Source organism: Canis aureus, chromosome X, assembly GCF_053574225.1.
Source record: "Canis aureus isolate CA01 chromosome X, VMU_Caureus_v.1.0, whole genome shotgun sequence".
NCBI classification, from domain to species: Eukaryota; Metazoa; Chordata; class Mammalia; order Carnivora; family Canidae; genus Canis; species Canis aureus.
Window position 1 is genome coordinate 82,696,311 of NC_135649.1, and position 27,976 is coordinate 82,724,286.

At 50.8% G+C, this 27,976-nt stretch overlaps 2 protein-coding genes across 13 annotated transcripts; one reads left to right on the forward strand and one right to left on the reverse strand.

Moving 5' to 3' along the window:
- Positions 1-2,797: 2,797 nt before the first annotated feature.
- On the reverse strand, positions 2,798-12,230 carry FTSJ1 (FtsJ RNA 2'-O-methyltransferase 1). Of its 10 annotated transcripts, none has more exons than XM_077890004.1 (13): positions 11,949-12,230; positions 10,213-10,377; positions 9,887-9,956; positions 9,691-9,787; positions 9,294-9,372; positions 7,178-7,230; positions 7,039-7,092; positions 6,851-6,953; positions 6,664-6,747; positions 5,970-6,073; positions 5,624-5,872; positions 5,411-5,452; positions 2,798-3,398 (listed from the first exon to the last, which is right to left on the reverse strand). In XM_077890004.1, the coding sequence occupies exons 2-12, from the start codon at positions 10,331-10,333 to the stop codon at positions 5,420-5,422; spliced, it is 1,047 nt and encodes a 348-aa protein (XP_077746130.1). In that variant the 5' UTR covers positions 10,334-10,377; positions 11,949-12,230; the 3' UTR covers positions 2,798-3,398; positions 5,411-5,419. The 10 variants fall into 10 exon arrangements, with proteins under 10 accessions (XP_077746130.1, XP_077746131.1, XP_077746129.1 ...); XM_077890005.1 differs by having other exon boundaries at positions 10,213-10,382; XM_077890003.1 differs by having other exon boundaries at positions 10,213-10,357; positions 11,949-12,227.
- A 6,381-nt stretch (positions 12,231-18,611) lies between these two features.
- On the forward strand, positions 18,612-27,863 carry SLC38A5 (solute carrier family 38 member 5). 3 transcript variants are annotated; one of them, XM_077887364.1, is made up of 16 exons: positions 18,612-18,754; positions 20,259-20,312; positions 20,392-20,467; positions 20,880-20,995; positions 21,099-21,172; positions 21,740-21,832; positions 21,957-22,035; positions 23,725-23,807; positions 24,105-24,163; positions 24,261-24,398; positions 24,610-24,689; positions 25,320-25,420; positions 25,680-25,795; positions 26,622-26,766; positions 26,860-26,963; positions 27,416-27,863. In XM_077887364.1, exons 2-16 carry the CDS (start codon positions 20,260-20,262, stop codon positions 27,515-27,517), a joined length of 1,419 nt encoding a protein of 472 aa, XP_077743490.1. In that variant the 5' UTR covers positions 18,612-18,754; position 20,259; the 3' UTR covers positions 27,518-27,863. The 3 variants fall into 3 exon arrangements, with proteins under 3 accessions (XP_077743490.1, XP_077743493.1, XP_077743491.1); XM_077887367.1 differs by lacking the exon at positions 18,612-18,754 and adding an exon at positions 18,902-18,949; XM_077887365.1 differs by lacking the exon at positions 18,612-18,754 and adding an exon at positions 19,704-19,796.
- Positions 27,864-27,976: the final 113 nt, after the last annotated feature.

The following is a 27,976-nucleotide window of genomic DNA, read 5'->3' on the forward strand; positions in this document are numbered from 1 at the left end:
GATGGAGGTGTGGACACTCACAGGTTATGGAGACTGGGGAATGGACACTCCTGAAGTGGCTGGACTGGTGTAAACCACTCCCAGAACATCACAGACTGAGCCGTGGACATGTGTGGAGTCCCGTAGACTGGAGTATGGACACCTCTGTGACCACAGTTTGCCACACATGAGCTCATGGTGCCCCCGACTGTGATATGGAAACTCCTGTGGTCACAATGACTGGGCTGATGCCACTTCTGGACTCACATTGATCGTGGGACACATCCTCATGGGCTGGGCTCTGGACGTTTCTGTAGTCAGACACTGGGATGTGGACACAGCCAGGACTCATCTGTGGTCCCAGAGACAAGGAAGAGAAGGAAGAGAAAGTGTTTGTACTGAAGTGTAGACACTCCCCTGCTCACAGTCTTTGGGATATAGACACTCTTGGGATCATACAGACAAGAGTTTGGCTGCTCTTAGGGTCACCCAGACTGGGAAGTGGAAACTCCCATGGCCACGCAGGCAATGTAGTGAATGGACTTGGGGCCACAGAGATTGAGGTGTGGAAAGCCCTTTAGAGTTGCAGACTAGGGAGTGACTCCCTGGTGGTCAGAGCTTGGGGCATGGAGACTTATTTGATCACATAGACTAAGGTGTAAAAACCCCAGGAATCAGGGTGGCTAAGGGTATGCCACCCTGAGGACACAAAGACCGGGTTGTGGCTTCTCCCATGGTCACGTAGAAAGTTGATCATCCTGGGTTTACACAGACAAGCTATTGTGTGGAGACTTCTGGAGAAACAGGCTGACTGTGGGCCCTCCTGGGATTACATAGACTTGGTGTGGACACTTCTGGCATTTCAAAGTCTGAAGAAGGATCACTCCCAGGGGACAACGACTGGGCCTATGGTGATGGACTAGGGTGTGAACAATTCTGTGGTAACACAGATGAGGGGTGTGCTCCTAAGGACACACAAGGGGTCATTCAGACTATGGTAAATGCTCAACTGGGGACACATGGTATGGGATACACATGCCTCTGTAGACAAATTGACTTGGGTGTGGAAAATTCAGGGGTCACATGGAGGGGTGTGGAGTTGCAAGGGTATGGTATCCAAACTCAGAGCCAGACAGGGTGCTCCCAAAGTTGGGAGACTGAAACTGAGTTAGGCTGGCCCTTCCTGGGCCACACATTCAGGGCTTGGGACACTGCTGGGTCACACAGTCTGGGGATTGGAAATTATTCCCATCACAGGGACTTGTGTGTATACGCCAGATATCATACAGATGGGGTTGGATGCGATTAGGGACACAAAACCTGATATGTGGGTATTTGCTGGGTCTCAAGGGCTGGCGTGTTTATACTCCTGGAGATTTAGTTGGCTACTCCTGGGGCCTCAGCCTCTAGTGTGGACACTTTGAATTTACATGGTAATAGGTACAGATATGCCATGGCCATGTAGGCTTTTGCGCAGATACTTCTGTTATACATTTCCAGAATCACACTGCTTGGGTGAGAAGACTCCTGGTTTGACATTGTGTAGTGTGCCCCATCCCCAACATCCAGCGTTATAGACTCAGTATGGACACGCCCAGGTTCACACCGTCAAGGACAGAGACATCTAGGGTCACCAACTGGGATGTGGGTGGTCCTGAGGTCACCAAATTGAGGTGTACACAGAGAATGTGTTTCTAACCAAAAAAAAAAAAAAAAGAGAATGTGTTTCTAGACACAGGTGTAAGCTACAGAAACTAGTTCTGCCTGTGTAGCTGGTGAGCTTGGCAGCTCCTGTTGGCTAACTTGTAGAAATTCAGCACTGCAGTCAGGGCAGACTTTCTGACATCGCTTATAGGGGTTCTTGTTGCAGAGATATGAGAAAAAACTACTTGTCTGTCGACAGATGAATGGATAAAGTGTGGTATATGTATTTATATATACAATAGAAGATTACTTGGCCATGGAAAGGAAATCCTGCCATTTGTGAGACAGATGGACCTCAAGTCCATTGTGCTAAGTGCAATAAGTTAGAGAAAGACAAATACTATGAAGTGAAGATCTTGTATGTGTAATCTAAAAAAGCCCAAACTCCTAGAAACAGACAATAAATCGATGGTTGCCAGAGGCAGGGGTCAAATGGGTGAAGGTGGTCAAAAGGTACAAACTTCAAGTTATAAGTTTAGGGCTGTAAGGTACTGGATAGTGACTATGATTATCCAGATCATATATTTGAAAGGTTCTAAGAGAGTAGATCTTGGGGATGCCTGGGTATCTCAGTCAGATGGGCTTGTCTTTGGCTTGGGTTGTGGTCTTGGGGTGGTCCCGGGATCGAGCACTGTGTCGGGCTCCCTGCTCAGCAGGGAGCCTGCTCTTATCTCTCTCCCCCTCCTCACCCCTGCACTCTTTCTCTCTCAAATGGCTAAATAAAATATTTAGAAAAGAGAGAGATCTTGGGACACTTGGGTGGCTCAGCATTTGAGTGTCTGCCTTCAGCTCAGAGCATGATCCTGGAGTCCCCGGATCAAGTCCCGCATCAGGTTCCCTACAAGGGGGCCTGCTTCTCCCTCTGACTATGTCTCTGCCTCTCTCTCTGTGTCTCCCATGAATAAATAAAATAAAATCTTAAAAAAAGAGAGAAGAGAGAGAGATCTTAAAAGTTCCTATCACAGGAAAAAATTTCTGTGAGGTGATGCATATTAACTTACTGTAATCATTCTGCAATAAGTATACATTGAATTAGGTTGTATACTTTAAATTTATGTCTTATGTTAATGAGAACAAATATTACTATATATATTAAAATGAAACAACACTGGCATACAGTAATATATGGACTTTTTTATTAGTACATCAAATTATAAGATCTTCTATAAGTCAAAGTAGTGCCAAACGTGAACAGCATCTTAAGTTGCCTGCAAAAACTGTAATGGAACATAAAAAGTAACTAATTTGTATTGGTGGGAAGGTAAAAGGTAACAGGCACTGCTTTTACTATTGTGATTTGTTGCCAGTATTCCTATTGGGGAGTAAAGCTAAATTTTAGTTATATTAGTGAAATTTCAGTTATATTAGTGAAAATAAAGATGTAAGATTTTCCTCCATCAGGTTCACAGATACCCCTGATTTCTATACGGTGAAGAACCCCTACTTTGGGGGTAAACTCTAGAAATAATCAGGACACCTCTGGAAAGATTTAGAAAGGAGGCAAGGCCTCGCTCAAAAATCCCCTCTGTGGTGTAGACAGGCATACTGTGCTGTTGCTTTCCTTGCTGGGCTCCTGCTAGTTGTTGTGGGTTACCATTCAGGGCTTGAATGTTCAGGACCCGTTGATGAGATATTTGAAAATGAGTTCATCAATGTAAGTTCTTTCGTTTTCCTGTCGCCAAACAGCTTCTGGGTTGTAGTAGACTGCCAGCTACCTAAAATCAGGGACAGAGAAAATTTTAAACATACATTCTCCCATAATTATTTTTCACTCAACTACTAACATTTCTTTTTAAAGATTTTATTTATTTATTCATGAGAAACACACACACACACAGAGGCAGAGACAATGGCAGAGGGAGCAGGTTCCCCACAGGGAACCTGATGTAGGATTCAATTCCCAGACCTGGGATCATGCCCTAAGCTGAAGACAGGCATCCCAATAAATAAAATCTTTAAAGAAATGTCAGTACTTGGGACCCCTGGGTGGCTCAGCAGTTGAGTGTCTGCCTTCGGCCCAGGGCGTGATCCTGGAGTCCCAGGATTGAGTCCCATATCAGGCTTCTTTCATGGAACCTGCTTCTTCTCTCTCTGCCTGCGTCTCTGCCTCTCTTTCTGTGTCTCTCATGAATAAATAAAAAATTTTTAAAAACTTAAAAAAATTTTATTTATTTATTTGACAGGCAGAGAGAGAGCACAAGCAGAGGGAGAGGCAAAGTGAGAAGCAGCCTCCGCCTTGAGCAGGAAGCCTGATTGTGGGGCTTGATTCTAGGACCCCGGGATCATCCTGAGCCCAAGGCAGATGCCCAACTGACAGAGCCACCCAGGTGCCCCAGTACTAACATTTTTTGACCTTCCCCCCTACCACTTCTATTGTGAACTGTAACATACAGAAAAATACACACTTACATGTTTTATATAGGTTCAGTTTAAGGACTGACAAGGTGTTTTCATAATTGTAGTATGTTCATTCTCATTGCTGTGTAATTCCCCACTGTGAATATACCATGATTTAATGATCCACTCTGCAGTTAATAGATGTTTGGGCTATATCTAGCCTGAGGGTACAAATAGTGCCAGTGAAGAATTCTGGTACTTATTTCTTAGGAGCAGAACTGGCCCCTCGCTACTCCCTTACACACCAGCCATAGTTCTACCTCAGGATCTTTGCATTTGCTACTCTCTCTCCGTGGAACATTCTTCCCCTAGATGAACACATGCATTTCCTCCCTCACCTCCTTTAGGTCTTGGCTCAAACATTACCTCAGTAAGCCCTTCCATGATAACCCATTTAAAAACTGAAAAACTGCCACCCCTGAAATTCCTGATTCTGTTTACCTTACTTTATTAAAAATAATTCTTGGGATGCCTGGGTGGCTCAGCAATTAAGCATCTGCCTTCAGCTCAGGGTGTGATCCTGGAGACCCGGGATCAAGTCCCACATCAGGCTCCCCGCATGGAGCCTGCCTCTCTGTGTGTCTCTCATGAATAAATAAATAAAATCTTTAAAAAAAATTTTTATATCCCTTATTACCTTTACATATATATATGATATATATATATAAATATACCTTTATATCTACAGTATAATTTAAGCTATATATACTGAAATGAAAGCTAGAAATGTGTATGTGTACAAGTATGCATATATAATGTATCTATGTGTATGCCGTGTGTAGAAACTCCTGCATTCATAAGCTGTTTTTATTACCCCTTTCCCAATCTGGAAGCTCCACCAGCACCAGAATATTTGCCTGTTCTGTTCCCTGCTTTATCTCCCAAACTAGAACAATGCCTGGCACACAGCGTGTGGTTAAGAAACAGTTTGCTGGGATCCCTGGGTGGCGCAGCGGTTTGGCGCCTGCCTTTGGTGCAGGGCGCAATCCTGGAGACCCGGGATCGAATCCCACATCGGGCTCCCGGTGCATGGAGCCTGCTTCTCCCTCTGCCTATGTCTCTGCCTCTCTCTCTCTCTCTCTCTCTGTGTGTGTGACTATCATAAATAAATTAATTAATTAATTAAAAAAAAAAAAGAAACAGTTTGCTGAATGCCTCCATACCTAAAACGCTGAAAGCAGTTCTTGGCATGTGACATCAGGTACTTAGTAAAGGTGGGCTGACTGAAATCTTATCAGTTGATATAAACATTTCAAAGGTGAAAATTTCCTGAGTTTTTTTTCTTAAAGGTGCTCTTCACTCAAACTATTAGCTAAAAAGGCAAATTTACCTGAGTGTATTAAGGCGAACAATTCATTTCACTGTCTTCCACCTACCCAAGAAAAAGAAAAATGACTCAGGTACTTGCCAAGCTTTTCCATTCATTACACTTGGTTTTACCCATCAACTTTTTATAGTTGCTGGGAGGCAGGGATGAGCATTCCACCCTGCCCCAGAACCACGCCATTTGGGGACAGAGAGAGGTACACTAAGAGGGGCTCACTGTGGGCTCAGAGAAAGGGCACAGAGGGCCCTGGGCCACAGGTTTCCGGACCTCAGGGGCCAGCAGGGTGTGGCGCTGTGGGGCCGCCAGGGGCTGGGACAGCGTGTCCACTGTGCTGATGGGGCAGTCCTGGGGGCGGAGCTCCTTGGCCAGCCGCCCCTTCTTCTTCAACGTGCAGGCCTCCTGGTACGGTGGCGAGATGGGGGGCTGCGTGGGTGGAGTGTACTTATATTCTGAGCCGTCCTCTAGCTGCAGGGACACATTGGGGGAAGATGGTGAGGATATGAGAACCCAGGAGAGCCCCTCTACCCCGCCATCCCCTGCCTACTATTGGTTGGGCACTCACGTCCAGTGGGTAACTGCGGTCTGAATCATAGGAGCTCAGGTCTCCACAGGTCACAAATGGCACAATGATGCGAGTGGGACCATCTAATTGGTTGAAATCTGGATCTGACAAGCAGGGAGAAATAAGACAGGACAGGACTGGGATGCCTGGGACCAGTTGGGACTCCTTCTACAGCAAGGGTACAGAATCCTTCCTATGTACCTACCAGCTACTCTCACACTCCACCAGAAATCCTTCATTTTGTTCAGATCACCTCAGGGAGCCCCTCCAAGATCACCTATTCTAGAGCATCCCCCTCTCCTGCTCTTCTCACACTGCGCCTTATGTTCACCTGCCATTCTACCATACGCTGCCTGAACCCTGTCTCACTCAAGTGTGTTCACCTTAAGAGCAGGCTCTGTGCCTTTTCCCTCTAGGGACCAGGCTAAAGACTCTCTCGAGGCCAAATTCCCATGCAGGGGTGGAGTATCCACCTGGGTGCGTGACCCAGTCTTCTTAGGCTAGAAACTTAGGTGGGCGTAATCTCCACTGGGGCAGGACTTGGGACCCAAGAGTAACCATGAGAAGACTGGGATGAAGATCCTCCTGGGACAAAACATCCATACAGGGGTGGGGCTGAGGGCCCTCCTAAGACATACATTCCATAAGGGGGTAGAGTCTCCCCAGGGAGGGGGCCCAGAACTCTGGCTCTCACCGTACGAATGGTCCAGCAGGGGTTTGGTCAGGTCTGGAAGGAAGCCTTCAGGGGGGTCATAACCCTGACAGACAGCGAAGGCCTCTGTGGGTGGAAGGTAGAGCGAGGGGTGACTGCTACCTCCACCCCACACAAGATGCATCCCCAAGATTCGTGTCTGCCTGCCTGTCCGTTGCACCCCACTGACCTATGCTGGAGTTGCGGCTGCTCCTGGGCTTAGCACAGAGCACATTAGAGAAGAAGACTCGCAGCTGGCTGTAGATCAGGGTCACATCCCGGCCTCGGAAGATCTGTAGGGCAAGGAGACGGGATGAAGGCACAAGGGCGGCCCTGGAGGACCCTTATTTTGCCCTCACCAGGTCCTCCAATGCTCACCTTGGCTACAAAGCATCCCCCTGGCTTCAAGACATGTGTAGCAATATTCAGAGCCTGTGGGCAGGACAAATGGCTAAGGCTGAGGTGGAGACAGGCATGAGGGGTCCAAACTGAGGCAGGGGTGGCCAAGGTTACTCACGGCTAGGAGGAGCTGGGCCTGCATATATTCATCAACATCATGGAGGCCAGTTACTGCAGCAAGAAGAACAGTGTTAGGAGGGCCAGCCGGTTCTGGCTATCTCCTCATCCCAGACAGGTCAGGATGCTACAACCATTTCCCAGGCTCTCCTCCTACTGAGGTTCTGCACGCAAATTACCACCTGCCAACTGGATGCGTGTTCTGGGCTCTGAACCCTTAGGAACTCATTCTAATTTTCCAAACCACCTTATATACAAGTATCATTATTATTATTTCTTACCTCCAACCCAGACTGCTCCTCTGAGCACCTGACTCACAGATCAGACTGGACATCTCAGACTCAGCATGTCCAAGACCAGACTCCTGACCTTTCTGCTCAAACCTCTCTCCTTACCCCACTTTTCCCATTCCATCTGATCTTTCCAGCTGTTCTAGGCCAAAAACCTCAGTAACCTTGACATACTCTGTTCTCTCCTCACATCCATGTTGAAGCGTTAGCAAGTCCTGTTGGCTGTACTTGCAGAAGATCTGCTGGATTGATCCTCTCATCTCTGCCACCACCACTCTGGGCTACACTGTCCACCTGGGCTACTGCAGTCGCCTCCTACTCCCACCCTTGCCCCCTCACACTGCTCAGAGCAGCCAGAGGGGTCCGGTCATAAGCTGAGCCAGGCATGGCCCTCCTCTGCTCACAACCGTCTCATGTTTTTTTTCTGAGTTCTCATCTCAAGGAAAAAGCCACAATGCTCACTGGGGCCCACGAGGACCCCACACAAGGACCTTCCCCCACCCTGTCTCTCTGACCTCCCCTGCTACCACTTTCCCCCTCACTCCCTCTAATCTAACAATTCTGATCCTTTTTTTTAAAAAAATATTTATTTATTAATGAGAGACAGAGAGAGATGCAGAGACACAGGAAGAGAGAGGAGAAGCAGGCTCCATGCAGGGAGCCTGATGTGGGACTCTATCCCAGGACTCTGGGATCATGCCCTGAGCCGAAAGCAGATGCTCAACCGCTGAGCCACCCAGGCGTCCCTAACCACTCTGATCCTCACAGGCCCTCGCATATGCCAAACATCCTCCACCTTGGGGCCTTTGCACTGGCTGGTCCCTCTACTTGGACTGTTCTTTCTCCAGATATGCCCCTGGACTACTCCCCTCACCTCTGTTAGGTCTTTGTGTTAAAGTCCTGGGGGCCTTTCCGTCCACTTTACTTAAAATTCCAACAGGTACTCCCTGTCCCCTCCTTTCCATTGACTTTCCTCATGGTACCTATTATCTCTTCACATACTATGTGACTCCATCATTTGTTTCTTTTCCCTCTGCTCCCACTAGAATATTAGGTCTATGAGGTCACATAAGAATTTTATTCACAGGGACGCCTGGGTGGCTCAGTGGTTGAGCATCTGCCTTTGGCTCAGGGCGTGATCCTGGAGTCCCAGGATCAAGTCCCACATCGGGCTCCCTGCATGGAGCCTGCTTCTCCCTCTGCCTGTGTCTCTGCCTCTCTCTCTCTGTGTCTCTCATGAATAAATAAATAAAATCTTTAAAAAAAAAGAATTTTATACACAAATGTCTTCCCCACATGTAGCACAGTGCCCGACATATAATAAATGCTCAATAAATGTGCACTGAGTGAACAGCTGACTGAAAAACATGAATGATCAGTACAATAGAAACAGTTGCATATGAGAGATGGGCAAAGGGAAGGGTGGATAGCAGCCAAAACCAAAACAATAGGGTGTAGAGATGGAGGAGACAGAAGCAGAGATTGAGGAAGCAGGGGTAGGGAGAAATTGCTAGATGTGGGGGGACAGCTGAAAGCAGAGGGAAGGCAGGGAGTAGCTGAAGTGGTGAAAGAAGCCAACAGAGGGTGCTTGGGAGGCTCAGTTGGTTCAGTGTCCGACTCTCAATTTCAGCTCAGGTCATGATCTCAAGGTTGTGAGACTGAGCCCCATGTCCTACACTGGGCATGGAGCCTGCTTATGATTCTCCCTTTCCCTCTGCCCCCACCTCTCTAAAAAAAGAGAGAGAAAGAAAGAAGCCAACAGATGTGGGAGCCACAGAGAAGGACACACACAGGGCCCCGCCTGGTCTCCCAACCCCTGCTGTTTACCATCAGGAGCCCCGTCACACACCACTAGGTCCGCTGGGCAGCCCTCAAAGTGCTGGATGATCTCCTTGGCAGTGGACAGCTATGGAAGAGAGGGAAGAAAAGTGGTCCCAGGCCCCCCTGTCTGCAGCCCTCTAACACCACCTGCCCATGGTCCTAGCCAGCAACCTTGGGTCAGCCAAACCTCAGGCTTTGCTGGTCTAAGACTGGGCTCCATCTCTGGGGACCCAGTCCCATCATTTTTAGCTGTCTCTGCGATGATGACCTGCTGGCTCTGTTTCTCCACTGTTACACTCTCTCAGGTTCTCTTGGTTACTCTCTCTCTTTCTCTTCCACTTTGCGTAGCTGCCAGGTTAGAGGGGCTCTGGCCCAGGATACACTCCAATACCCCCAGCAATACTCTTACCTGGGTGATGTCCCCTTGGATCTGTAACACACCTGGTAACGGAGCCATAGCCTGAAGGTCCACAGCCACCACATGGCCGGAACCCTGGCCCCTGTGGACAACATGACCCATGTCAGCCCAGTTTTTACTCTTGGCTCATCCCTGACCTGGCCTACCCTCCTGGCTGCCCCATCTGGGACTCCACACTCACCCAATTTTCTGACTCAGCACCTGGCTCCAGCTGCCTGGGGCTGCGCACAGGTCAACTGCCCGTGTCACGCCTGAGCACACACAGGAAGGTGTAATGGTCAGTTGCAGCCACCTCTCCAACCCCGAGCCCTGCAAAGTTCACCCCTCTCCACCCACATCTATCCATGCCCAACTCCTTTCAAGTACCTGCCCCTCTTCCTGCCTGGCCCCTGCCCCATAGACCCTCCCAGTCAGCCCACCTACCATAGGAAGCTCTGCAGGCATGGCCCACTTTTCTATTTCCTTTGCCCACCCCATTCCCCAGTAACTCGCCCACCAGGTGGGGACCTTGGAAGAGATGGAATTCCTCGTCAAGTTGTAGCAGCTTGAAGGCACTGCGGGCACGCCAGCCATTCTCCTTGGCCAGGCGGTAGTAGACATCCCGCTTGTCCTTCGATGTCCGTCCCATCTCACACGCTGTTTGCCCAGGGACCTGCCAACAGTAAGCTCATGCTGCACTGTATCAGTAACTGGGTGAGTGGGCTACCATCTATGTCTTCAGGGCAATAAGAACCACACAACCGCCCCCATGAACCCCATGACAGCTCACTCAGAAGATGAGAAAAGTAGAGCCCAGTCCCTAACCCCACTGACCTCACAAGGCCCGAGGGACTCCATCACTGAACTCTAAGGATTCACTGCTCACCCCACAGAACCCACCCTGCTCACTCCACAGACTCCTCCACTCACCTCACAGATCCCCAAACCCAATACTAATAGATGACCCATTACCGACCCCGTTGACCTCCCACTGCTGCCCCCCATACTCCACACATCAAGCCCTGTAACACTGACTTTGAATGCATCTCCACTCACCTCATCCCCATTAACATCTCACTGACCATCTATCTCCCCAGCTGTCTTCATGGCCTCTAAATTCATACACCTCTATCAGCCCACTATAAATCCCTTGCTTTTATTCCCATTATCCTAATACTACTTTATTGTACTCCTCACTCCCTTAATCTCTCCCTACCCCATTCCCCATTAATAAATGATTAGGCCCCCAGTAACTCCTTTATTACTTCATCCTTATCAATCTCCATGAATATGTAGAAAATCCTGGCCTATTTAAGCTTCCCATTATGCTCTTAATCAGCCCTCCAACTGATCCTTCATAGATCTCACCATTAGCCCTTGTAATCCTTTAATTATCACACATGTTAACCCCTATGATCAAACATCAGTTCCCCATTCTCCCTCAATGTCCACCTTGCCCCCTCAATAATCACTTGATCACACCCCAGCAGCTTACTATTACCCTCTCTTTGTTCACCCTGTTCCCATCAATTCCTCAATTATCATGCTACATCACCCAAACCTTTTGACTACAACACACCTTCTCCCTCCCATTCACTTTTCTGTGATCACTGCCCCCATTGGCTCCTTGATCACGACTCCCACTGGCCTCTATTATTCCCTCCATAGCTTCACCATTATTGTTTGGCTTACTACTGTCCCATCGCTCTTTATTTATTAACTTGTTTAACATACCTCAGCAGTCCCTCAGGGATCATACCCCCATCCACCTCCTGTTATCTTCTTTCTACCTGCCCACTCTACCACCCCTTCTTTCATCAATGAACACACCCCTGGCCCCCATGAACATGTTGACTAAAGCACTCCTATTAGCCCCCATCGATTCCACGCTAACAATGCCCATCAGACCCCCAGTACTTTCCTGCGACTCACCTACCTGCCCCACTAACAGTCCTCTGGCCACGCTCTCGGTCTCGCATCATTGCCTCAAAGCCCACGTCCCCATTGGGACCACCAGACCCCATTCAAGGAAGTTCCTCCAATACCTGGACCCCTGCGCCCTCCAGCCTCCCAGTCCACCCCGCACAGCGGTTATCTTCTACAGACAAACCTTGGCGCCTGCAGCCCAACCGGCACCAGCCACCCAGACTATGCGGCTGCAGCACGGAAGGCGAACTTCCCTCCTTCCCTCGCCAGCGGGACAGCGCAGGCGTGCCACAGCCATCTCGGCCTGGACCCACGTCCTCCGCTCCCCCAGGGCCTACCTTAGCTTTCAGAGTGGGGAGAAGGGGGACGAGGAGACTGGTCCGTGAATAGCCCGAGACTCGGCGAAAGCGCGGACTCGCCAGAAATCCTAAGGCTTCAGTTTGTGTTCTTAGTCCAAATGCCTGTCGCGCATGCCTACGGACTCCCGCAGCGTGGCGAGCCTGTCATCTTGGAACGCGAAGGCTCCGCTAGGCGCGAACCCGACCTGAACGTACAACGTGAGTCCCGTCATCTTGTGTCGACGTAGTTGGTCTCATGGACTGCTGTTCCCAGCATGCAACGGGGCCGAGCCGAGTGGCTGAAGTCGCGCACTGTGCGGCTGAAATACCGCGAGGCGCAAGAACCGACCCTTCCTTTGTTCCAAGGCTAAGATCGTTTCACTCCCCGCCCCTCCTATTTCGGACCAGCGTGTTCACCGGGGACTACATTTCCCAAGATGCAGCGCGCACGACGGAATCCGTTCGTTTTAGCCGTGTTGCGAAGTGAAATTAGAGCTAGAGTCCTAGAACCTGTTAGGAAAGTACTATTGGGGACACCTGGGTGGCTCAGCGGTTTAGCGCCGCCTTCGGCCCAGGTCGTGGCCCTGGAAACCCGGGATCGAGTCCCACGTCGGGCTACCTGCATGGAGACTGCTTCTTCCTCTGCCTCTCTCTCCCCCTCTCTGTGTCTCTCATGAATAAATAAACAGAAAAATCTTAAAAAAAGGAAAGTGCGTTAATTAAGTGCGCTAGAGCGCGGAAGCCGGTCTGTGGCCAAATTCGAACCCACTTGAGTTGTACCTTTCAGAACTTCAGTTTCTCCCTCTGTGAAATAGGGCTAATGAGTCATATAGCTTCACAGAGTTATCGGGAGGATTTAAATAGGCGTAGTTCAGCACAGTGTCCTTTTGTGATTCTGTGTTCCTCAAACGTTTTTAACTTCAACCCACTAAAAACTGCATCGCGACCCGGTGCACAAGCAAATATAGTAATGGAAGCATTAAAGCATTTACCATATGTCAAGCATCTATTCCAAGTGCTCTCAGTGGTGTGCTGGTAAATGACTAAAGAGCTCTTTGGGCTGGGGGCGGGGAGGGAGAAAGCCCCGATTTCTCACATTTGCCAGTTTTCCATACTATTATCTTGTCAGATTTTAAATTACTGACGTGTAGTCACGGAACAAAATTCGGAAGAGATGCATTAGTGTAATATTTCTACCATACAGTTCAAATAGACCTCCAAAGCATAGAGAATAGTGAAATGTAGTAAAATAGTCAGGAAGTGACGAGTTTTGAGTATCATTTTCTAAATAATAAATAATCTCATTTATTTAATTGTAAGTTTATATTATTTCATTTTAAATAATAACTGCTTAACAACTCTGTCGCGATATTCCTGAAAATTGAAAAAGCAGTCTGCAAACTTGGCTCCAGTGCACTGCTGGATTCTTTCCTGGAACTCATTTTAATCCAAATGACAACTATATGAAGTAGTTACTGTAATCATCCCCAGTTTATAGATATATAGGGAGGCTGTATACTACATTAGGTGTATAAACATATATGCTGCTTAATATGTATGTGATTGTAAAGAAATATAGTGATGTATAATATTCACTCACTAGTGTATAGGTTATATATTTGTAAGAAATAAATATAAATATACTATTACATGTAAATATAAGAAACTGTATAATTTATGTATTTATGTATTTTGTATAGTATATATATAAAATACACATATCATCTTATGCATATATTTAAATGTATATGCTGATATATATAAATATATTGGTATCCATATACATTTACTTACTCTAGTCATTGTACTAAATTAAACATCTTATAGGGGTAAATATACAATGTGATGTCAGGTGGTGATAAAAAGGAATGAAGAATAACAAAGTAGGGTGAAAGGGATGGAGAGTAACAGAGGGGTTGAGTTGCTCTTTTAGACAGCATAGTCACGGAAGACTTCTCTGAGGAGGTGGCATTTGAGCTGAGACCTAAAGGGAAATGCATCTGAGGAATATTTAGAGGAAGAGCATTCCAGGCACCAGCAGCCAGCCGCAAGTGCAAAGACCCTGAAGTGATAACAAGTTTGGTGAGTATTCAAAGAAGTCAACAATTGATTCATCATTCCTTAGAAATATGAGCTTCGCTAGGCAGGAATTTTGTTCTATCTTGTTTGCTGCTGCCTCCCAGCCCTAGAACAGGGCCAGGCACACAGATGGTGTTCAATAGATGTTTGTTGAACCCACCCTTTTGTTGCTTTGTTCCTTTATTCTTTCCTCAGTGGTGTGTTCTGCATTCATGTGGAGTGGGGGGCACCCTGGGAGGTGTAGACAGATGAGCAGAGACAAGGACGAGAAGCCCTTCCCGGAGGAGTTCCCAAGAGCCAGGGAGGAAGCAAGAGCTGGTCAGCAGCGCTCCAGGGCCTTGTGGGGGCGGTGGGAACACGGCTCCCCTGTGGAGGTGAGCAAGTGTGAGAAAGCAAGGGTTCAAGCCACCTGGCCACTGCTCCACAGAGAGGAGGGGGTGCCAAGCATTGGGGGCCCATGTTCACCCTGTGGGATGCTTCCCACGTCCTGTTTTCTTGCCTCTCACAAAGAGGATGTTTAATTTTTTGCAAAGCAACTTGCTTCCTCCAGCAGGGCTGGGGGAATTGGGGGACAGGATCCAGGCTCTGAACTCCCCAGGCTTTTCCCGAAGTAGGGTGTCGGCCTGCAGCTCCCACCCGGCACCCCACTGAGTGTAAAAGTGTCCTCCCCTCAGCCTCCTGAAGAGGTCAAGGAGCGGGGAGCTGCCAGGCCAGCTCTGTACCGTGGAGGGCATCTTACCGGAGGAGGGAAAGACGGGGGGTGGGGTGGGCGGGTGTCCAGGTGCAGGGGACCAGACACTGACTCTAAAAGCCTTGCTGCCCAGGGGCTGCTTTGAGGGACGGAAGAGTGTCTCTGTGGGGAGCCTGCCTGAAAGGAGAGATTAGAATCCTAAATGCAGCCCAGTGGGGGGTTGCTTTCACAGGCAGAGAAGAATTCATTAATTCCTTTCACAAATATGTTATTGAGCAATTACTGTGTGTCAGGCATTGTTCTAAGTGCTTTACCTGTATTAATTCATTCAGTCTTCCCAGGGGCCCTAAGACTTCGATGCTATTATGCTGGGGGTGGGGTGCGGCTGAGACCCCGAGGCTTCAGAACTTACTCCAGGCCACACAGCTAGTAAGTGGCAGAGCTGGGAAAGCTCATGCTGTTAACTGCTTTGCTCCGTGGCTCCCTCCCCTGAAGGCTGCTGAGTAGTGACCTGTTTTAATGAAAAGCAGGGATCTGCTTATAAGAACCGACAGGAACCCAAATCGACTTTTAATAGACTCTATCGGAATCCCAAATGTCGCAAAAGGGTCTGCTTTAACTGAACCAACAAAAGCCTTAAATGACCCCAAGAGATGACCTTACTTCAATGAACTAACAAAGCATTCTTATCCCTGGCACAGACTCAAGCCCTCGGTCAAGCTTTAAAGACATCTGTTCCTTCTAAAGCAAGCTGCCCTCCCTCCGCAGCCAGATTTTACTTTCCCTTTGTTTTTCCTCCTACCAGCATATGTTGAACACTTGCCATTTGCCCTGAAACTTAGCTAAGCTATGAGGCGCGGGGCTGGATGCAGGCCCATCCCTCTTCTAGAAGAAGTCGCTTGGCAGAAATAAAAGTAAAAATGATGATAATATGACACTTGATAAGCGGCATTTATCTAGCACCTGCTGTGTGCCTGGTGGCCCTGCACTGGGCAATGTTGGAGGGCTGGGGAAGGCCCTGGGAGGGCAGGGGGATGATCAGGGCAGGAAGTTGCTGCTGGGATGTGGTGGGTGGGGGCATCTGTTTTTTTGTCCAAGGTACACTAGTTCTTTGGCCAGATGCTTCGACTTTTCTTGAAATCTAGACACGTCCCTAGACACCTCTCCCCTGCCTCCTCCCAACACACATACCATGGCCATGTAGGCCAAGGCCTCTGCCGACAGGTGTCTCTTTCCCTGGCCAGCCTGTAGCACAGATGTGTATGGCTCTGGGGGTGGGGGAGGAGGAATATGAGAGGAGAGAGACACTAGAATAGGCTGGGATAGACGAGGGGAGTGTGTGTGTGTGTGTGTGTGTGTGTGTGTGTGTGTATTTGAATATCCTCTGCCTGTACATGTTCTCAGCCATAAACATACGTATGGGAGCTCCACCCACATCTTGCTATGTAACTTGCCTGGTTGTATCTTGTGTCTATGACTGCTTGTGGACTCACATGTTTCACTTGTGAAAACTACGTGTGCTTCACTACTTGTGCTTCACTGCTGTCTGCTTGTGCAAATCATCTATATGGGGTTGGGTGTATATGTTCCTTGGGTATTTGTGTGTCTCCTTTATACTGCTTATGGGTGCTAAGTGTGTTTATGTGTCTTGCCCATATACATGTGTCTCCTGTGTATGTGTGTCTTTCTTCTCTGATGCCACGTTTGTGTCTGGCTGTGGTGAGCTCCTTTGTGCGTGCCCTATGGGTGTTTCTCTTGGGGCCACTGTGTCCTATCTGGTTCCTTTGTTTCCTCCTCATGCAGTTTGAGATGTATTTTCTGGATTTCCTCTTTGTAATGATAATAAGTGTCCTCTCTGCACCCCAGCTTTTCCTGTCTGTGCACCTGTATATGCGCTCCCTGAACATTTCTTCTGACTTGATTTGTGAACAGCTTTGTGTGCACGTGGCTTTGTGCGGCCATCTGCTTGAATGAAATGGTGTGTGTGTCTGTGACCGCAGCTTCTCTGTACAGTTGTGTTTGCCTGTGAATTCCCCTCTGTGACAAGAGCCATATGTGGTCACATGGGGTCACAAGTTCACAGGTGAGTTAGTATTCATAGAGGTATCATTATAGAGCGTGAATCTGGACATGGGCCTTCAGGATTGTCGGAAGTGGGAATCATCTGTACAAGGGATGGGGGCCATGTATGATGTTGATGTTGTCAGCTGTAGGAAATCATATTTGTATGCTCTGGGTGCAGCTGCGAGTCTGTGTGTGATTTGCCTGTTGGGCTCTCCAGGATCTGGCTGTTGAGTCCATGGGCGATGATGTCCATGAGTCTGGAGTGGCTGGAAATCAGTGCGGGCCTCTCCCATGTCAGTCTGTGTTCTCTGGTTGCAATGCTGAGGCCCTGAGTGATGATGATACCTGTTGTGGGAAGTCATTTGATGCAGTCGTGAGCATGTGACAGTACCATGGCCTGGGCTCTCCCAGGTGTAGTCTCTGCGTGTTCATATGTTAGCCTGTATTCTGTGTGTGTGGCTGTGAATCTGTGTGCGAGTTTATACTCCTGCGGGTGGTGGTGAGTCGGCCTCCGGTTTCTGAGCACTGGATGGGGTTGTGATCCCTGAGCAAGCAGGAGGCTCTCTCCTGCTGTGGGGAAGTAAACGCCCCATCCCTTGTCCCTTACCCTCCTCCGACTGCGGGTAGGGTGGGGGCATCTAGGCTTGCTTTGAAGCCCCAGCCAGCCCCTGGCCTTTCCGGGAATTCTATGCTCGCTGTGGGGGGTGGGCAGGAGGGCGAAGAGGCCCTGACAGAGGCCTCTTGTCCACCTGGACCTTGAGCAGTCTGGTTGAAGTTGAGCCTGGACCCCGAGTCCAATCTGCCTGACTCTGTGCAGGAGACACATGCCTTGCCTGGGACAGATATGCCTGTCACATGCTTGGATGGGAGTGAATAGACAGACCCACATATAAGGCAGACACACAGACAGCGGGGCTCCTCAGTTAGGGCGTGGACAGGCCCCACCCAATGCCCGGGCTGGGGTCCAGGACTTTAGGGTGTGCCTTGTTTGCAGACACTGTGCATCCACACTCCTCACCCAACCACAATTGCCCCCCTGCCTCCTTCTAAGGACCCCCAAGATCGAGGGTATGTTTTTGGCTAGGCTAGGCTATCTATCTATATGAGGTCAGTCTATAGTGGCTGGGCTGTGTCTATCTCTATACCTGTCTTTTACTGCTGCTCCCAGATCTATCCATCCACCCTGTCTGCCCCTTTGCCTGAATTCTGCTCCTCTAGGGGTCTTCCTGCCTCAACCACTCCCTCTGTCCACTTGTCTCTCTGGGCTGGTGTGTCTGTTCCCAGCCTCTGGGGATGTGTCTGGCTGTGTCCACCTGTCTATTTGCCAGTTGTGCCTCCTGCTTATTACCGGGCCTGACTGCCTGTTGCCTTTCCTCAGATGCTTCCATGGGCCTACCCCCTGTCTCTGAGTCTGTCGGTTCCTCTCTCTCTCCCTATGACTGCCCCTCTGCCTGTCTGTCACTCCTCCGCGGCACGGCTCTCTCTCTGTCCTCCTGTTGTTTCTCCTGCCTGCCTAGCTCCGGTCTCTCCTCTCTGCATCTTTTCCCTCCATCCGTCCCCCTCGCTGTGTGTCCGATCTCCGCGTCAGTTGCCTCTGTCCGCCTGTCCCCCTCTCTATCCTCTCTCAGTCTTTCTTTCCACCTCCCCCCCAAGCCACCCCCTCCACACTTCCGTCTCTCTCCACGTGGGTCCAGGTGAAGAAGAGCGCCCTCCTCCCCCACCCCGTTTCCTCCACCCAGAGCCAGATGGAGGGAAACTGAATTAAAATTAAAAGTTCTTCCCAGAAAAAAAAATAATCCGCGGGCCAGATGCGGCTCGGGCTGCGCTGATTAGCCACCTCGCCAGCGCGGCGGAGCTGATTGGCTACAGGGCGGGGCGGGGGCAGGGTCCGCAGAGGGGGAGCCGTGCCGGCCGTGGGGTCCCAGAGCCCTAGTGAGTTACTGCCGCTTCAGGAGCTGAGAGGAGCTGGAAGGTGAGGAGGGGGCGCTGACCGGGGTGGGGCTCTGGGGACCCTTGAGGCACGAGTCGGAGATCCCGGGAGAGGTTCCCTGGGGGAACCTCCAGGGGAGGGAGGGAATTCCCTGGAGACCTTTTTTAGCGCTAGCGGGGGAAGTGAGCGGGAGGGGGAGCCCTTTTGGTGCCTTGCTCCCGGGAAGCGAATTCACAAGTGGGTGAGAGTCTCCAGAGAGTGCTCAAGACTGAGGATGGGGCTCCTTGACAGGGGGTCCCCTTCCCAGGGAGGGTTTTCGGGGCTTGGGGAAGGGGCTGCCTGGAGGCACTTTTGGCAATGATGGGGACCCTGAGTGGGGGTTTCTGACATACTGCACTTCCAGGAAGTCAGCTCTGGGTAGGAGGTTTCTTCAGAGACACCCCATCCAGAAGACAGGGGGCTCCAGGCTCACAGGGGGATTGTGGAGCACCCCCACCCCGAGAAACACATCAGGCGGTTGGGAGGGGGCTTTTGATGCAGACCGCAGAGATAGCTCATCCTCAGGAAGGGAAATTAGGGCTCGGGCAGGTTCCTGAGACACCCCAAGACCAGGAAGGATCTTAAGCCTGGAAGTGTGTCTAAAGTTGTTTCTGCCAGGAGACCAAGTGTTTAAGACGACTCTCAAGTCTTAACTGGGGTCCCAGAAAAATACTAAAAGGAGGTTTAAATGGGAGTCCCGAGGTAACTTGTATCCCTGGAAGGAGGCTCAGTTTGGGGAATTGTCTTTGGCCTCTAGTGAGGATATTCAGAATTGTGGCAGAGAGCAGTTTGCAGCCTGGAGGGGGGCGGGTAGGGTCTCCAAGCCTGCCCCCCCCACCTCCAGCTCCTTCAACAGGTTGCATCAGCTCTGGGCTCAGGCTCGGGGCCCAGGCTGGGAGGAGGGGGGGCAGGGGGCGTTAGGAGGGGTGGGGCAGCCGGGCCGACACGTGTCCCTGTAAGGAGTGAGAGGCCTGGCCAAGCGGTGAGGGTGGAGGGAAGGGGGGTGCGGGGTGCTGGCAAGGAAAGAGGCAGCAAGCGAGACTGAGTGAGTGTGGGGTCTGGGAGGACTGGCTATCTCAGCTCCAGATGGCCATCTCGCCTGCTGTGGGGTCTCCGTTTCTCTCTCTTTCTTTCTTTCTCTCTCAATCTCTCTCCCCCCTCCCCCTCTATTTGTCTCTCGCTGCCCTCTTTTTCTGCTTGTCTGAGTAACTGTTGGCATCTCTTCCCCTCCCGATTCCCTTCTCTGCCTCCCATCTCTTCCTCCATCGCCCTCTCACTGTTGTCTTTGAGTCTCTCCATTTATCTCCCCGTCTCTCCTGTCCCTCTGCTTCTGCTCCCCTTGCCTCACCTCCGTTTCTCTGGTCCTCCATCTGTCTCTGTCTGACCCCCTGCCCTATTTATATCTTTATATAGATTTATATCTAGCTCTCTCCACTGTGTAGCCCCCCCCTCCCCCCCACCCCCCGCTCCATCTCGGATCCCCCACCCTCCATTTCTCTGCCCACAGCATGGAACTGCAAGATCCAAAGATAAATGGAGCCCTCCCTGCGGATGCTCTGGGGTGAGTTGGGGGCCCAGGGGGACAAGGTCAGGGGTCAGGATTACCCTCTCACCGGCCCCTATGTCTCTGCCTTCTCCAGCTACAGGCAGGAACGCGAGGGCTTCCTGCCCAGTCATCCTCCTGCTCCGGGGCGGAAGCCGATTGAGTTCATGGATGTGAGTGACCTCCCAGGATCTGTCCCAGCTGCACCTTGCCCAACTCATCTCTTCCCCTACTGTTCCCTCTTCCCGGGGCTTCCCTGCCTAGCTATTTCCTGCCCCAGCCACTCCCGGTCCCCAGCTGCTCCCTCCCTTGCTGTTTTGCCTCTGGTGGCTGCTCCACCCTCCCCTGTTCCACTCCTCTTCTAGCTGTTCCCCTCCAAAGTTTCTCCTAGCTCTTGCTAGCTCCTGTTTTCCCAGCTTCCCCGTGGCTTCACCTCCTTTTGCTTCTTAGCCTCCATTTCGTGGCCCTTTCTGGGTGTCTCCTGGCCCCAGTCACTTCTCCCCTAGTCTTTCCTGGGCCCCAGCCCTGATATCCTTACCTGGTCTCCCTCCCCATGTGTGCCCGTGCCTTGCCCCTTACCTGCAGTTCGAGGGGAAGACATCGTTTGGAATGTCAGTGTTCAATCTTAGCAACGCCATCATGGGTAGTGGCATCCTGGGACTGGCCTATGCCATGGCCCATACGGGGATCCTCTTCTTCTTGTGAGTCTTGGGCAGCCTGCGGGGGTGGGGGAGGGGGCCTGGGCGCCTTGTGGGGCCTGCAGGAGGCCTGGGGGCCAAGTCTGAGCTGCGCCATCTGCCACAGGGCCCTGCTGCTGTGCATTGCACTTCTGTCTTCGTACTCCATCCATCTCCTGCTGACCTGTGCTGGTGTTGTAGGTAAGGCCCCGAGCTCAACCCAGATCTTGGATCCCAGACTCCCCGACCCACCGCTCTGACCTGGGACCCTAGATCTCAACCCAAACCCTAGATTCTGAGCATACCACACTGACCCCAGATCCTGGACTCAGGGCCTCAGACCCCATACTCAACTCCATGGACTCCAGGCCTCAGACTGTGCATTGCCCTCAGAATGTATCTGGGCTCCCAGATCCTCACCCCTCAGTCTGGTATCAGACCTTATTTCTCAGACCCTCCCCACACCCAGATTACTACATTCCACTTCTAATCCCCTGCTTCTTAATCTCCAGCTCTCCCCTAATTGTGGAAGCCAGCCCCACAACCCCAAGATACCCACTACCCACATCCAACCCCCAACCGTACCTCCCAGGCTCCATCTCAAGCCCACCTCTAACTGCTTAACCCTCACCTCCAGCTTCCATCAATCAGACCCAAGTACCCCAAGCCCCAACTCCTCAGCTCCCTGACCCTCGCTGCCCCCCCCATTTCTCCCCTGCCGGCCTGGCCTCTTGGACCCACAAACCATTCCTTGTCTCCCTACTCCAGGCATCCGAGCGTATGAGCAGCTGGGACAGAGGGCGCTGGGGCCTGTGGGGAAGGTAGTGGTGGCTGCCGTGATCTGTCTGCACAATGTTGGGGGTGAGGACTCTGGGAGGTAGGGGATCAGCTTGGGGGAAGAGGGTGGGGTGGGGTGGGCCTCCTCAGGATGGGCTGGGGGGATGAGGGGAATCCTTCTGCTTATACCTCCCCCCACCTGCACCAGCCATGTCCAGTTACCTGTTCATCATCAAATCCGAACTCCCCCTGGTTATCGGCACCTTCTTGGACATGGACCCCGAGGGGTGAGTGAGCAACACCCCTTGGCTCTGGCCTGTAGGCCATTGACATTACCTGTGCGGTCTGGCTGCTGTCTGGAACTCTGTGCTCAGCTGACTCCCAGGTGCTCTGAGACTGTTGGGCAAGCCAGTTTGGTCAGACTGTGATTCTTGTGTATTGTGATGCCAACAGAATGTGTGACTGTTGCTCTATCTGGTAGACCATGTGTTGATTTTTGTGACTGTTATTCTGGCTGATTCTTTTTGGTAGCTGACTCCATCTGTCCAGTGTACTCTGATGCTGACCACGTGACTGTACATATCAAGTAGACCTAAGCTCTGTGGATTTGGTTTTGGACTGTTGTATTGGCAGATTCTCTGGCCAGCTGTACGACAGCTGACTACAGCTGTGTCCTGTATGCTGTGATTCCAACCATGTGCGTCTGACATTTGCTTACTCTGACTTTTCCCTGTCCAGCGGATTCTGTTTGATTCAGGGTCCATCAGGCTTGCTAAATCTCTCTAGCTGTAAGTGTAAATGTGCAGTGTACTGTGGTGCCAGCTATCTATATGTGATTTGCTCCAACTCTATGTGCCAGTAGGCTCCCATCGGTGTTTAATTTGGCAACCATTTTTCTGGCAAGTTCCCTCTTGCTGTGTGTGTGTGTGTGTGTGTGTGTGTGATCCTCAACTATGATGATATGTCCTCTTGCTGTGGTTCCAGCCATGTGTTGAATGACCATTGTTCTGAGTATACATCTGATTGACTGTATGTTTGATTTTCAATCCAACAGCTGACTGACTCTGTTCAGCTGTTTGTGTGTGATGGCTGACTCTGTGTATCCTGTTAGATCTTTGGTTCGATTCTGAAACCATTTAGGTAGCTGACAACTTACATGACTAGGTGTATCTAATTATTATAGTTAGCTCCCAGTAGATATATGGCCAATGGTGCTTTGTTGCTTTATTTCTGTGTAACTGTGCGTATGAAATAGTGTGTGATTGCCTGGAACATAATAGGCAGGTGATAAAATTCTTTTGAACAAGTGAGCAATTTTTCAGCCAGTTCTATATTAAGTGTCTTGCCTGGGCACCTCTGCCAATATCTGTAGAGATCTCGCTCTTTCTTTGAGCTTGGTTCCAACAAGAGCTGGCCGATTTTTGTCTCTATTTCAGGCTTTGGCTGTGTAGCCAAATTGGTCCAGCTACTTTTAGGTGTTCAACACACCTTGAGCTGTTCAAACAACCACATGTGTGTGTTCCTGTCTCCTTGTTTGACTTTGCATCATTGCCCGACTACCAGATCATCAGACTGTTGTTCTACCTGTCAGGGGCACCAGGGTCATGACTTACTCTGGGTCTGGTACCTTATGTTGGACTGTGAGAGTCTTACTGATTTGGGGTCCTGTCTGCCCATTTGGTTGTGTGTCTGCTTGCGAGTCTGACAGCACAGTTTTGTCCGGCTGTGTGTGTGTTCTTAGCTGAGTCCCTTTACCAGGGTTCGTCTAACAGTCTGATGATCAGTCTGGCTGTTTTTGTTGATCTTGTTGTGCCATTTGTCACTGTGACCGCCTGAATGACTTCTCACAGCTGAGTTGTCAGCTCATCTTTCCTGACTGTGGGCAGAAATCCATCTGTTCGGCTGTCTTCTATGAGTGTCTGCCTGATGGTTTTCTTTGGCAGGCAGCTAGTCACTGTGTTTGCCTATCTCCCCAGGGGCTGGTTCTTGAAGGGAAACCTCCTCATCATCATTGTCAGTGTGTTAATCATCCTGCCACTGGCCCTCATGAGACACTTGGGTAAGAGACTTCCTGTGTTGGTCATTGGATAGTGGAGTTAGAGAAGGGGAGCCAGACTGAGAAAATCCCCATTGTTAAGGGTTGTGAAATCCCATGGGAGAGCTTGTGTGATGTGGGTTTTAACAGATGAATAGGAGTTTGCTATGGAGGTGGAGGCTTGCCCAGGTTGAAGTAAAAGCTTGTGTAAATATCTGTGGCCTAATTGGGGTGAGGTAGCCCTAAAGGCCAAACTAGGGTTTGATATTTGCTGTTGGAGGGTTCCTTGATTTCTGAGGCTCTGTATTTTACCCTTTGCAGGCTACCTGGGATATACCAGTGGTCTCTCTTTGACCTGTATGCTGTTTTTCCTCATTTCGGTGAGTCTGAGGGAGAAGGACATGAAAAAATTAAAGAAAGCATTGGAACATTGGGACATAGCCTTCCCTGTGACCTCGCTTCCCCACCCTCCCCCAGGTCATCTATAAAAAGTTCCAGCTTGGCTGTGCTGTAAGTTTCAACGAAACCGCAGTGGACAGCAAGAACCCCTCAGGTCTTCCCATCCAGGGACTCAACAGAAGCTGTGAGGCCCAGATGTTCACAGTTGACTCACAGGTGGGTGTGTAGGCACGTGTATAGAGCTTGCACCACACTTAGGCCCTCTGTTCCTGTCCTATAGTGCACTCTGCTCAGAGTGGAGCTGGGCACCAGACATCAGGGGCTTCCATGTGTCTGATGTAGAGGGTAGTGGTGGGGCCAAGGGGATGAGGAGTAGGGGATAGACCCCTGTAGGTTCTAATCCTGTGTATGTGGGCCATTCCCCTAGATGTTCTACACAGTGCCCATTATGGCTTTTGCCTTCGTCTGCCACCCTGAGGTGCTGCCCATCTACACAGAGCTCTGCCGGTGAGTGGGCAGGCAAGTGGGCATGGGTGTTGTGATAGTCATCATGTCTGACAATCCCTCATGTCATCCTGGTACTGTAGCTTCATCCTGGCTAGAGTGTGCCAGGGGAAGGATTTGAGGTGGCCTTGGGGGGACTCAGAGTGGTGACTTTTTACTGATTAGGGCTTAAATGTTCAACTTTCAGCATCCGGTACAAGTGTGAATGGATAGAGTGGGGAGACAGAAATGATCAGATGGAGGGTGTGGCCTGCATGGATGGGGATGCGGAGGTGGGGATGGTCAGATAGAGTGGGGAATGGGTGGACAAAACTGGGGTGGGCAGGGCGGATACAATGGAGAGATATGCGGATGATCAGATGGGGCACGGCATGGAGGTCAGATGCGAGGGAGAGGCATAGATGGTCAGACAGAGGAGAAAGACAAAGATGGTCATGTGGACCAAGATGGATGGACAGGGGGAGACTTGGCTAGTCACACAGGGGAGGTAGAGATAGGCATCCCAGTGTGTACCACTTCCTGTGCACGTCAGCTTAGGAAGAAGGTGACTCTGGAGAATGTGGGTGAATTTTGAGGGGCCTACACTAAGTCCAAGGGTCTGAGCATGACAGTTCCATAACCTTTGTGACTTAGGCCCTCCAAGCACAGAATGCAGGCCGTGGCCAACGTGTCCATTGGGGCCATGTTCTGCATGTATGGGCTCACGGCGACCTTTGGATACCTTACCTTCTACAGTGAGTGGGGCCGGGGCCAGGGTTGGGTGGGAGCTGGAGTGGGGGCTAGGCAGACTGCTGGGGCAGGAGCCTGAACACTTTGCCTCCATGCCCTGGACCCATCAGTTTCCAGAGAGGGTGCACATCACACATGTGGATTTGGTTGGTGTGTGTGTGTGTGTGTGTGTGTGTGTGTGTGTGTGTGATGTGTGTTTCTGGGACACTGGTTTTGGTGCTCCCAGCACATCCTGCATCCCATGTCCCACATCCCATGGCCCAGATAGCGTGGAGGCGGAGATGCTGCACATGTACAGCCAACAGGACCTGCTCATCCTCTGCGTGCGCTTGGCTGTGCTGCTTGCGGTGACTCTTACTGTGCCAGTCGTGCTGTTTCCTGTACGTGGGGTCGAGGGGTGGGCCCATGGAGCAGATGGACATGGATGGATGGATGGATGGGTGGAGGGTGTAGGCATGGATGTTTGGCTGTAGGGTGGAGCTAGGAGTGGATGGATGGATGGAGGAGGCAGGGATGGGCAGATAGGGAAGGCAAAGTTGTCAGATGGACAGAGAAGACAAAAATAGATGATCAGATAGAAAGGAGACATAGGTGGCAGTCCAGAGAGAATGAAGGGGAGAGGGATGGTCAGTTGGAGGGAGGAGGCACAGACATCTGGCTAGACAGAAGAGGGAGGTGGGAATGGTCAGACAGGGTAGAGGCAGAGACAGATGGACAGTCACAATGAAGAAATAGGGATGGACAGGAAAAGGGTGAAGGCAGAAGGAGTGAGGTATAGGAGGGGCCAGGCTCTCAGATTTGGAGGTGGGATGACCAGACAGAGGAGGGAGGTAGAGGTAGTCAGATGGAGAGAGAGGCAGGATCTCAGACAGAATAGAAGGACGAGAGGGTGTTCATCCAGGGAGGCAGAGACTTCGGATAGCAGGTAGAGGCATGGGGGGGAGGGGGGCGGTGAGCAGAGGGAAGGAGGAGGTGTGGATTGTCAGAAGGGCAACAGGATGCTCATTAGGAAGGTGGAGGTTCAGATAGATGGATGGTCAGATGAGGTGGACATGTAGATAGTCAGATGGAGGGAGGATGAGGGATCTCCCACAGGGGCAGGCACAGATGGATGCTCAGAGGGTAGAGTTCAAGTCATATGACCACATGGAGCAGGGGAGGCAGTACCTGGGCCCTGACTAGTGTCCTACGCTACTCTGACCACAGATCCGCCGGGCCCTGCAGCAGCTGCTCTTCCCAAGCAGGGACTTCAGCTGGCCACGGCATGTGGCCATAGCCCTGATCCTGCTTGTCTTGGTCAACGTTCTTGTCATTTGCGTGCCAACCATCCGGGATATCTTTGGGGTTATTGGTCAGTACCCCCACTCCAGTCCCAGACCCCACCTAATCTGAACCTTATACTCCAAGCCAACATTGACTTCTGTCCCCCCTGTTTGTCCCCTAGGGTCCACCTCAGCCCCCAGCCTCATCTTCATCCTTCCTAGCATCTTCTACCTCCGCATTGTCCCATCTGAGGTGGAGCCCCTCTACTCCTGGCCTAAGATCCAGGTAAGCATTCCAGGGGAGGGCTAGGGAAAGAGGGAGCATTCTGAGGACCACTCCAGGATGGCCAGAGATAAAAGGAACATTTTCAAGAGGGGGCTGGGGGCAGGGGGGCAGGGGGTCTGGAAGAATGAAGGTGATTGTCTGAGGAAGGGGCTGAGCAAACAGCAGCAGCAGGATCTGCAAAGACAGGGAGCATTCTATGGACAGATGGGAGGACCACTATTAGAAGAGGGTCAGGAGCACTTTCAAAGAGGATAAAGTAGAATACTCTATGAAGGGTTCTAGAAAGATGGAGAATTCTTTGGAAGGGGCTGGTGACAAGGAAGCGGAGAGAGCAGGAGGGTCAGGAATGAATGGGGCACTCTGGAGGGGATAGAGGGCTTGAGGAACATTTTCAGGAGGAGCTCTGGTGTGGAGACCCCACCAGCCCCATCTTCTCTCTCTCTCATCCACAGGCTCTGTGTTTTGGTCTCCTGGGGGTCCTCTTCATGGCAATCAGTCTAGGCTTTATGTTTGCCAACTGGGCCACAGGCCAGAGCCAAGTGTCTGGACACTGACCTTGCCCTGCACTGCCCCGGGCCCCTGTGTACAAGCTCCTGTGCATATGGAGGAAGATGGGGCCGCTCTCCAGGGTCCCTCCTGCCTGGCATGTGGAGGTGGCTGGTTCCCATTAACAAGGCTGTTGGAGGTAGGGGGGCCACAGAGGTTGCAGAGTGGTCTGCTTCCCTCCTTCCCAGGGATGCTGAGCTTGGATCAAGGCCCTAAGCCCAACCCCACGTGAGGAGGAGACCAGGTCCTTGGGGAATCCCTGCCCAACCCAGTCCTTTCTGCCTCTCCTGGCAGAAGCTGTTTGTCAGGATGACTCTCGAGCTAAAGGGGAAGAATAAAGATGCTGAATTGCAATTCTGGCCTCAGCCTTCTTTTTTTTTAAAATTTGTTTGTTTGTTTGTTTGTTTGTTTGTTTATGAGAGACACAGAGAGAGAGGCAGAGGCCTATGCAGAGGGAGAAGCAAACT